At 41.2% G+C, this 12,272-nt stretch overlaps 1 protein-coding gene across 2 annotated transcripts in view; it reads left to right on the forward strand.

Annotated features, from left to right (window-relative positions):
* Positions 1-12,272, forward strand: part of LOC136875663 (tubulin beta-1 chain) — a 97,084-nt gene that overhangs the window by 68,267 nt on the left and 16,545 nt on the right. For both annotated transcript variants that reach the window (XM_067149209.2, XM_067149210.2), the window contains exon 5: positions 6,537-6,861. In XM_067149209.2, coding sequence (XP_067005310.2) covers positions 6,537-6,861 — 325 coding nt within the window. The remainder of the gene's footprint in view (positions 1-6,536; positions 6,862-12,272) is intronic.

A 12,272-nucleotide genomic window follows, 5' to 3' on the forward strand; every position in this document is an offset into this window, starting at 1 on the left:
TGTAGCTTAGAATTTCATTAACCCTGTTAGCAACGAAAGGTTTCCACCTATTTGGGTTACTGCGAATCCAACCAAGCGTTATCTCACTGTCGCTCCGTCACGTGGCCTTGTTTATGCTGAAATCGGTCTCCGTACAAAAGTACTAGAGGAGGCGTGTACCAGTTACAGCAGCAAGTAATTCTAATATGGAAATCGTTACTTTCCTCACAGGAGCTAGTCGTGCCTTGCTGCAAACAAGGCATACGGAACATATCAGACTCTGACTCCAAATATAGTGCAGCACCATATGCTTTCTCACTTGCATCACAAAATGCATGTATCTCAGTGTTCTTTTTGGTTTTGGAAATGCCACTCAATCGGGAAACTTATATTGGTGATAAGTGAATTAGTTCTGACAACCAACATTGCCATCTTTGCGCCAGATCTGGTGGGAGAATTTCTTCCCATGCAAGTCCTCGGCGCCAAGTGTCTTGAAGGATGATCTTCGCTGTGATGAGTACCGGTGCAAGTAAACCTAAAGGATCATAGAATTTAGCTGTTCCCTTTAAAATGCTATGTTTGGTTCCAGGCTCTTCTGCCAGATATTCTAGGATGTGCTTGAAATTGAATGTCAGGGAATCTTTGTCTGTATCCCAACTAACTCAAAGTACAATAGTTTCGTTTTGTTTCCCTGCACTCTGCCTTCCATATCTCCTTAAGTGGTATTGAGTTCGTAGCCCATTTTGAAAGGGGAATTTTATTCGTTTCAGAAGAATATTCAACTCGTAGCAGGTTGTGATCACTAGGCCATGAAGGTTGATTTGTCAATAAGAGCTGTCCCTAATGGGTACGTTTCCTTATGAAGCGAAGCTAGTTCCCTTGAAGTGGCAGATAATAGGAATGGGCTGCTTGCGAGGCTGAAGGGAAGGCATGTCAAGTGATATGCAATGATCTCTTCCATCACCTGATAGTCTCCAGGGCCATCTGAATTTATGCGATACCACAGAAATCTAGTTAAGTTGCGGTCTTTCTCATTTAGATAAAGTTGGAAAAATGCTTGGCTTCCATCTGAAACGATTGCATTACGATACTGCCGAAAACTTGATAGGGTAGCAAGAATTTCGGGCAGTAAGTTTGGTCAAGTTTCTAGGGCATCATTTAAGGACGGTGACCCCTTTTCATGTGATGACGCATCAAATACAATCCTGAACTTAGTAACATTACCAGTTTTCTTCTTCATGACATGATGTGGCAGGTAGAACACATTTTCAGATGAATCATTTGATCATTTGATCTGGTCTTTAGCAAAGTAGCCTTAGCATATGTCTGTGATACATATCGCAAAAATCTCCATCTCTCTTTAGTCTCATCTCTAAGGCTTGAAACAGTTTTCTTGCTGTGGGGAGATTACTTAAAAACTGAACATCCTTCTTCCTAGGGAGTGACACTACTCTCCTTCCATCTTTAATGCAGTAACTGTCATGAAACTCTTGAAGGATAAGCTTTTCTTTTGCCAGGGGCATTCTGATGGGCTTCTCTTGTATCCTGATAGACTCTAGCTCCCGGAACGTCTAACAACGTTGTCCAATACCACGTCTTCGTGCATTGAAATGTGATGTACTGTGGTTTGTTTGACTGTAGTACTTGATCTGTTCCCACTAAGTATGTGTCTGAAAATTGTGGAAAGCAGGACCAGTGGAGGTGACACTAATTGGCTGTTTTGAAGTCACGATCTTCCAATAGTAATCCGCACCTATAAGAACTTCTATAGGTAGGTCTTCGTTATATTCGTCTTGTGGATCAGCTAGTTTTACCTTCCTGACCGAAGCCAGAACTCCGATGTCTTGGGGCGGTGTTGGTTGCGCTGAATATGTGTTATTACTTTCGAAAGCCGTAATGGTAATCAAGGCCTTAGTTGAGTATCCCATGATGTCAAAGCTGACTTCTCTTCTTTTTTCTGCAGTACTAGATGGCGCTTCAAAAGCAGTGATTTCTAGACTCATGTTACCGGTGACATTAAGTTCCAGTGAATGTATTAAGGAACTGTGAATGAAGCTCGACTGACTTCCCGAATCCAGTATGCAGCGCATTTGTTTCTTCCTGTTGGGCCTTTGATCCATATGCAGGCTGTTTGTAAGTACGTGAAGTTTGGATTCGTAACTGAAATCTGCAAGCTGTTGTTTCTATTGCAGATAGACATGGTGTTACTCTTTACATTTAGTGCAAAATACCTTCCTGTGTTTGAAACATTGACCTTTGTTGTGACCTCGCCTTAAGCATAGAAAACGATTCGTAGCTTTCAGTTTTTCGGTTCTTGACTGGATATCTTTCATTGATGAGTCTTGACCCCAATGTCCGGAATTCTTTTCACAATACATGCAAAAGGGCTGTAGTGTTGAACTGATCCCTTTCTTGCTCTTTTTGGTCTTCGTATTCACTTGAAGAGCGGCTGCCGTTGGCATGTATTTCAGTGGTTGAGTAGCATCACCATGTATCATTTGAGCAGCTAGAGCTCCTTGAATTTCTTCATTTAGAAATTCCATTAAACGTGGAAGGTTGCCTTCCTGTAAGCCATTTCTTTTTGCATGAATTAGCCAGTGGCGGCAAAGGTCTTCTGAGAATGCTCAGCAGTTTGGGTGCTAATATCTGTCCGGACGCATCTGTTTTCCCCTAGTGCTCTTAGTGTTTCTAATCGTCGATGGCACTCAATGTAGGTAGTGTTTAACATTGCTGGGCTATCCGTGGCGGGTTCTGTATTTTCCAAGAAATCTAGGTGGCTTTGTACGATTCGGTCCGTGTCGCCGTATCTTGAGTAAAGAATCTGCTTCGTTTGGTCGTAGTTATCTGCCTTGACCGCTATTCCGTCAACCAGAAGTTTAGGTTCACCCTCGAGGTAACCTAGGAGAAACATGTGTTTATTTATGGTTGAAAGACGTGCGTTGTCCACAGAATACTGGAATTGTTCCTAGAACCTGGGCAGTGTCTCAATATCGCCTGTGAAAGGTTCAAGTCGATAGTAGGTACTTTAACGTCTTGAGTGATTGGAGGTTGTGTAATTGAATCAACGGTGGCTTGAGTGGTGTCCTCACGCTTCTCTTTAATGAGATTAGTTGCCTTCCATATTGCACGCTTGGAGCGGTCAATATATTGCTCACAATCCTGTGCGTCCATCTCATACTCATCATCATTCAACAAATCGTGTACTTGTTCGTCCAGGATTAATAGTTTTTGTAGAGTATCTTGTAAGCGGTCAAGAGCGTGAGCTATTTCATCCTGTTCCGTCGAGTTGTCAACTTCATTCAGGAACATGGAGAAACTTGTAACTTTCGACCGATGGGTCTTTCATGTCCTTTTAAGCTTTTTAAGGAGCTGTTCATTCTCAGTCATCGTGAAACTAAAGGGAAAGTTGACCTGAGGTGGGCTGGTATGGCAGTGATGGGGAAGTTTGAGAGTGTGTGCTGACAGATGTTTATGAATCTTATGTAATTGTATTGCTTTCCGACAGATGGCAGCACCTGTACCTTACTGATTCATAGATGACCTTCGTATACCAGCAGACAAGGGCGCCCATACCCGGGGGCAAGGTAGGGCCGCGGCCCCCCTCTAGCTCTCAGGGAAAGGCAAAAATCTAGTGTAGTCACGTGTTTTCCTTTCAAGAAAATGATTTAAAAGTCAGTATTACGTAAAAGCGGTAGTACCGTCCCTCACCAACAGGCAGGGGATACCGTGGGTTATTCTACCGCAGAATACAAATTGCTGTTTATCTTCCAAAATATTAAAATTACTACGTACCCCCAGGTCTGGGCCCCCTCTAGAAACTGTCATATGGGCGCCCATGCCCATATAGGGTCGCGTATATAGGTAGATGGATATATATGTGGTATATAGATACGAGTAATGTGCTGGAATCTGAGAAGGCTTTTTTCAGATGTTATCCTGTATAAAGATTGTGAGAGACTGCAAAAAGACCTTAACAATGTGAGGTGAATAGTCAGGTGGCAAGTTTAACAAAGAGGAAAATGCCTGTGTTGATTGGGTGAAAGTTACTCATGGGGATCACTGTAAGTACCTAGACGTTAATATAAAGAAAGACCTTCATTTGGGTAATCTCATAAACATGATTGCAAATAGAGTACAAATAGAGTACAGATCTCTTCATGTTTGAGGGTAAGTAGGAATTGCAATAAGGATGTAAAAGACAGGCATAGAATTCTCTGGTAAGTCCACAATTGGAGTATGGCACTTGCATATGGGACCCTCACCAGGATTACTTGATTTGTGAAGTGGAAAAATTAAATAGAAAAGCAGTTTGGATTGTTATGGCTGATATCTGGCAAGTTATTGAAATGTTTCCAAGTTTGGAATGGGAAGGTTTGAAAGAAAACAGATGAGCTGCTTGACTAAGTGGTATGATCCAAACTGTCAGTGGTGGGATGGCATGGAATGACATTAATAGATAAACAAGTTTCAGTGGTGTGTTTCAAAGTAGAAAAGGTAATAGGAAAATAAAGCTAGAATTCAGTAGGACAAATTGGAGCAAATATTTGTTTAAAAACAGAATTTAGGGATTGGATTAATTTACCAAGGGAGATGTTCAGTAAATTTCCAAATTCTTTGAAATTATTTAAGAAAAATGTAGGTAAACAAAGGAAATCTGCCTTCTTCAGAGACTGCCCTAAATACAGGACAATGGTGACTTACCGTAAGAACTGCATTACAGGAGTTAAAAAGGACTGTATATTTTCTTAGGATATCTTTTACTAAAATTGGTACCAGCAATTTTGAAAGGAATAATGGTACTTTGATTGGAGAAAATTCTGACTTTCTCTATTTAACCAGATTATATTTGACTACTTACTATCTTTTGATACACTATTATTATAGTTATTGTTATTATTTATATAACTGTTGTAAATTTAAATAACATACAAATCAAGGTTCAATAGCCTCAATATAGAAAATTTCTGCTTATGTCCTTGGTGCTTCCCTCTAGCCTCAGAAGTCAAAGAAGCAAGATAGACAATTTAATTCAGTGGACCTTTATCTAGAAATGTGTCCACAACAGTGGCAGCAATTCCTAGCTGGATAGCAGTTCCTATCTGCTGACTTGGGAATTCTGCTGAAGAAGGGTCTCCAGTAATTCCAGATAATTGTTTGCCAATATCTGGAACTACATTTCTAGCTTCTTGAATCCATGCCCCAATCATTAAAACTGCTATAAGAAATGTAGTCTGTCACTGCCCTGTAGTTCATCCTTTATTTAAATCCAAGCAAAATTTATTTTTAATAATCTCTTGAATAGATTATAAATTTTACTTCTGCAAGACAAACATTTCTTTGTAATGTATATATGTATGCATACCCCTTAGTCTCATTTGACAGGGGTTATTTAAATTTTAAAAAATTAATCCCTGACTTGAATAAACCATTCATGATGTTTTATTGTATGTGTGTGTGTGTGTATGTAAAACAAGAATATTTATCTTACAAGGGGGCATTCCCTACTCGTCACCACCGATTTTGCTGAAATTTATAGAACATGCAGGGCTTGGCTAGAAACGAAAGTACCCGAAGTGGGAACTCCAGATGGCCAAGCGTATAGAAAATTAAAATGTTGACGCGGCTCTCGCACCATATAAGCCACTTACGTTGGTACAGACGCCGAGCAGTTGTTGGCGTAGCGGTAAGAGCTTAGACTAGTAATTTGATGGTCGTGGGTTCGGCTCCCTGTGTGGAGAATATTTTTCTCAATTTTTATATTATTCATTTATTTTATTTATATGCAAAAGGCATATAGGATGTCATTTTTTAATGAGCGCACAATTGTAGACAATTTGGAGTTGCAAACTTTTCCAACGTGTTCAAACAGAAATTCTTCCTTTTTCTCCTTTGCTCGCTATCTCCCCTCCTTGGGGAATGTGCCATAAACGTGAATAGTCGTTTCGCTGTAAGATCTGTTTTCACCTGACGAGTGAAGGTTGCTCCTGGTGGCTGTACACAATCAATAGATTCTTGGCACAGGTATAAAAAAGACAATGAAATCCCATTTTTAAAAATATCTTTTCTATGCCTTTTGCATATAAATAAATAACTAATAAATAAATAAAGTGAATTATTCACCTCTTTGCGTAATTGGAAAATGAATAATATAAAAGTTGACAGAAAAAGTCACCACACGGGGAGTCGAACCCACGACCATCAAGTTGCCATTCAGAGCTCTTAGCGCTACGCCAACAACTGCTCAGCATGCGCACTAACGTAAGTGGCTTACACGGTGCGAGAGCCGCGTCAATATTTTTATTTTTATTTTCTATATGCTTGGCCATCTGGAGTTCAAACTTCGGGTACTTTCATTTCTTGCCCTGCATGTTCTATAAATTTGAGCGAAATCAGTGGTGACGAGTAGGGAATGCCTCCTTGTTAATATGTAGACATTGAGGTGATAAAGCTATTTAAATACGTAATTGTTTCTAAATTAGGTGGCATATAATTAAATCACATTTCAGCTAAGCATTCTTAGAGTTTCAGTAACAAATGTACTCCACAACTTGTTGCAGAGGACGCATGTCCATGAAGGAGGTTGATGAGCAGATGTTGAGTATTCACAATAAGAACAGTAGTTACTTCGTAGAATGGATTCCAAACAATGTCAAGACTGCTGTATGTGATATTCCACCAATGGGACTAAAAATGTCATCCACATTCATTGGAAATACAACAGCAATTCAAGAGGTATTCAAGAGAATCTCTGAACAGTTTGCAGCAATGTTTAGGCGAAAGGCTTTCTTACATTGGTATACTGGGGAAGGAATGGATGAGATGGAATTCACAGAAGCAGGAAACAACATGAATGACCTGATATCAGAATATCAACAATATCAAGTAAGGAAAATAAGCATTTGATGCTAATCATAACCTGATGCTAGTAACAAAATGTTAGTGGTCAAAAGCTTTGGTTAAGAGTATACTATGAAAACAGAACTTTTATCCTATAATTATATTAGACTTCTTGAATTGTATTGTTGGAAATATCACACTTATTCATAGAATTATGAACTAGTTCTAAAATGCATGAATATTCCATAACGGATGACAGTATTTACCAAGTTATTTGCCTATATCTCTTGATTTGGAAGCAAATTATAATAAATTACAACAAAAATTACTGTATTTGATACAAACTAGTGATAAATCCAGAGTTAAGTTCCATACCTCTCTGCTGTGAGGGCATGTGGCAGGTGCTGTTGACAATGATTCATCAGTTAGATGGTGACAGTATGCCTTGAACCACTCGGTGTTATTTCACAGGTGTAGGATTTACACAGACTAGTTTTCCAGGATAAAATTCCATTTCTCTAATGTGTATTAAACCAAGAAAGTGACAGTATATTTTTGGGTCACATAGCTAACAGCTTGTTTCGGGAGATAGTGGGGTTCGAACACACTGTCAGCAGCCCTGAAGATGGCTTTTCATGTTTTCCTATATTTACAGCAGGCAAATTCTGGGGCTGTTCCTGAAGGCCACAGTTGCTTCCTTCTCATAGTCTTCATAAGACCTATCTGTATTGGTGCAACATAATGCAAACTGTAAAAACAGTTTCTTCTTACGTGGATGTTAAAACATGATGATTTTGCACATAGTGATCAAACTGATGCTGATAAACTACACAGTTAAAAAATAATTGAAACTTATTTTTGAACATATGCCATGCTCCACAAAATACCTCGCACCCAGGTATATTACCAACTAAACCTTTATTATTTATCGTTGAAGTATACAAAAGGACGTCGATGGATTTACGTTCATTTTCAGAACACAAATGGAAATGTCCAAATAGGGGCAAAAACAAAGTGATAACAGTCCTCCAGGGTGGATTCTTTTCACAGGTGGAGAGCTTCATTGAGGTGTATGTCCTCCACAAGGATTTATTGTGGCTTGGCACCTACGTGGCATGCTCCGTATAAGTCGATGGAGGTCATATTGCAGTATCAGGTCCCATTCTTCAATGAGAGCCTGTTCGAGGTCTTGGAATCTCCGTGGTGGAACAGGACGCTCGTGAACACTTCTGTCAAACCTATCCCACACATACTCAATGGGACTAAGGTCCATCTCTTGAATGTCCAGTTCTCGCAAGACGACTCTGGTGATGTGCGCTACATGAGCCCTGGCATTGTCATGCACAAGTACGAATTCAGGGCGAACACCGTATGCAGCAACCAACACATGCTGTAGCAGTATCTGCTCAATGTACCCCACAGCGGTAAGATTTGTGTTTTGCCTGGTGTGAAAATGGGAAACCACAGAAAACCATATTCAGGGCTGCAGACAATGGGATTCGAACTCGTTATCTCCCGGATGCAACATCACAGCTGTGTGCCCCTGACCGCACGGCCATCTCACCTGATAGCAGTAAGTTTACCACACACAAGATTCATACGGCCATCAATACTGATGCCACCCCACACCATCACAGAACCTTGTCTGAATCGGTCATCTTCCAGGATAGCATTTGGCATGTACTGCTCACCACGGCATCTGCATACACGTTGACATCCATCACGCTGTGTCAGGGGAAATCTGGACTCGCCTGTGAACAACATAGGTCTTCATTGGTCAAGTTGCCAGTTGCCATGGGTACGGGCAAACAGAAGGCGAGCTGCGCAATGTTGCTGTGTTAAACGGGGCACTCAAACAGGACTTCTGGGCCATAAGGACACTTCTCTTAACCTGTTCCTTACTGCCTGGTCAGCAGTGGCAACTTGTGACAAAATATTTAGGGGATTAACAACATTTTTTTCATGTCTCATATCAGCAAAAAAGTAACATAGGTACACAAATCACTTCACTAAAAGTTCCTTGTATGGTTCCTTTTTCACAAATATGGTAGAACCCCTGTAACCAACGATAAATTTTATACTAGACTAATATGTTAGTGTAGAACAAAAGTAAAATCATAATTTTACTACACAGCGAATATTGAATGATGCGAGCACTGTTCTTGGTTTTTTGAATGGCCCAAAGTTCACCTGGTTTTAGTGTAGAACAAAACCAAACCCCATGGCCTACAAAGCGAGCGCTGGTCAGCCCAGTGGCCTGCAGATTGAGGTGTCATGTGGTCAGCACGACAAATCCTCTTGGCTTTCTAGATCAGGGCCACCATGTCACTGTCAGATAGCTCCTGAATTGTAATCACGTAGGGTGCGTGGACCTCGAACCAGCCCTCAAATTCAGGTAAAATTTCTTGACCCAGCTGGGAATCTAACCTGGAGCATCCGGGTAAGAGGCAGGAGCACTAGTTCTACACCTTGGGACCAGACCCAGTATTGTTAATGTAGAACGAAAGTAAAATTTATAACAACTTTACTGCACTGCAAACATTGAAGGACACGAGCACTATTCTTGTTTTTTAAATAGCACGAAGTTCACCTGGTATGACAGGAAGCATAGAAATAATAGGTACTGCATTTACCGTTCGATTCTTTAAACAGTTGTTTCCGAATTGACCCCAATAGTCTCGACACTATCTCGGTTAATCAGGGTTCCCCTGTCTCACATGTGTTTTTGTGTGCATGAGAATCTTCATGTATATTTTTGCACTCAAATGAGCAAGGTCTGTGCACCCAGCTGAATTCCACACACTTCTTTGTTGAACAATAAACGGGGCAAACAGAAAAATTGCATTCCTAGATCTACATCCACAGAGCTACTTGCGTGTTTCATACACTTCTCTTAAACTTGCGCCTATATTCGCGTTTGACTGTTTTTGTAACTTTCGATAATCAAATCTGATCTGTCCGGTCCAAGCCTTTTAATTCCAATCCCTGTGCATGGGGGACACATCAAGAATACAACCACGGTATGCCATACCTGTCGTAAAAAGAGACTTATAGGGGCACCAGGGGATCTATACTTGGGAGCATGGATTGGCGACTGTGGGGCCCTTGGCCGAGTCCTGCCATTGCTTCCACTTACTTGTGCCAGGCTCCTCACTTCAAACTATCCTGTCCGACCTCCCTGGTCAACTCTTGTTCCTTTCCGACCCCAATGGTATTAGAGCATTCGAGACCTAGGGAGTCTTTCATTTTCATGCCCTTCATGGCCCTTGCCTTTCTCCGTCCGTTATTTCATTTTTCAAAGTGACTGATCCCTACTATTTTCTTCTTTCTCTTGATCTACCCGCTGTGGGTGTGGGATGCAGATGAAAAATACACCTACGGTATCCTCTGCCTGTCGTAAAGAGGCAACTAAAAGGGGCAACCAAGGGACGATAAATTAAGAACCATGAAACTACTTGTGATTAGTACCCCCCGAGCGAGGAACGCTATGGGTCGCTTTTACTTGGGCATAGTACCACTATGTTGGGTACCAAATAGGTTTGTGATTAGTAGCAAAAAAGGGCTCGACAGCTTTTACAGTACCTGTGATTAGTAGCACTATATGAGCGACACCATGGGATGAGAGAACCCATGGTCCTGGCTTGCCTATGATTAGTACCCACTATATGAACACCACCACGGGATAGTAAGACCCTGTGGTTAGTACCCTTCTGTGATGAACACAATAGGTTTGCGTTGCCTGTAAAAGGTGCCGCAACGTGCGAAACAGCCTAGGTCTGTAGTGCATATGCGAATTTCATTACCTGAGAGTAGTACCAAAATGTATGATACCGTGAGTCTATGCTACTCTTGATTAGTACCGCAACATGGCTGATACCGTGGTTGTACTTTCCTAGTGATAAGTACCATTCTGAGGAGCTGCTGACTTGGATTTTAGACCCCTTTTGACCATAAGTATCATCAATTCAGTATTGTGCTATAGAAGCAGTCCCGTGGTCAGTACTACTATTGTTCTACGCCAGCTTCTGTGCATGTGAGGCACTGTGGGTCGGTTCCACTGATCGTTTTAAATTCATATCCATCCATCTATTCATTCTTCTTCCTCATGTTTTGAATTGTGGTCAGTGAATGTTTTGGGGTTTTTAATTTGTCATTTCATTTCGTCTCCTTTCATACCATTAGGAGCTGATGACCTTGATGTTAGGCCCCTTTAAACAAGTATAATCATCAACCTTTTAATTTCTAACTTATCCTGATAGGTTAATATTTTGCTGGTTAAAATTACCTGAACTGAATTAATTTCCTCTTAAACAAAGAATACCATGATTAGAAACCATACAAACAGAAACAAAACAAAACACTCAAATATATTTCAATTGAAAAGCTTTCCCAATCACAAGGTAAAGAACTTCTCGCGATTATGAACACCTGTTCACAACGAGCTAGAAAATGCCTATTTGGAATTACTAGCAAAATCTGCTGGTAATGTAATGCAATAGTAGCTCCTGGGAGGCTGTGGGTAACTGTAATAGAGGAGGTGGTGAACCCTTGTGGTCAGCTGTAATACTGCCACTGGTTTGAGTGTGGCTCTAGACGGCAAGGCACATACCTTACCGTGCTCCTCGCTAATGGGAATATCAGTGCATAAACCATGACAGCATCTGCTTTGCACATGCGTATAGTCTTCAGCACAATAGCGCATTGTCCAGTGAGCTCGCTGCACTGTAATTCAAAACGAACAACTGTCGGTGTAACAGAGCTTTGATATAAGTCAAATACTTTCGATAGATTGTCGAAATTGGGTCGGAAGAAAGGGAAGTTTTAAATTATCCATGAATGTGTAAAAGTGTATTAAAACCGGGTGTTCATGTGCTCATGTGAGCCCACCGCCACTGCTGGTCAGACACCGTGACTCCAGTAACCCTCCTGAGGTCATGTTACAGTTCTCTGGCCATTGCTGAACAATGGCGCAACACACAGATGGTCGGATATCGGTCAATCTGTGGGGTTGTCGTGCATCCATGACCTTGTCCATCCCTCCTTGTGAACTGGCCTGTCTCACTGTAGCATTTCCACAAGCGGTGAATAACTGACGGAGAGACATTGAGATCCACAGCAACTAGACGAAAAGTCCATCCCTCCTAGATCAAAGTGACTGTCCTTGTAACTTGAACCTCGTTAAGATGTCTCTGTCTCATGGAATGTGCTGATTTACGTACATCGTGCTCAAATGACCGCAGTAGTCTGTGTACCTCACGACGCACGGGCGCACCACTATTCACTTTGTTTTGAGGGGTCACCTGACGATTCAATGCATGGCTATGCCTACAGATGGAGGATAACTTCGATTTGACATACCCTGAGTAGCTAAGGTCTCAAGGTATGCTGTACGACCATAGGAACTCCATCTACCAAATTAACGTTCAAATGCCAGATGTTACAAAACATGTTCCCCT

Source organism: Anabrus simplex, chromosome 6 (assembly GCF_040414725.1).
Source record: "Anabrus simplex isolate iqAnaSimp1 chromosome 6, ASM4041472v1, whole genome shotgun sequence".
In the NCBI taxonomy this organism is placed as follows: domain Eukaryota; kingdom Metazoa; phylum Arthropoda; class Insecta; order Orthoptera; family Tettigoniidae; genus Anabrus; species Anabrus simplex.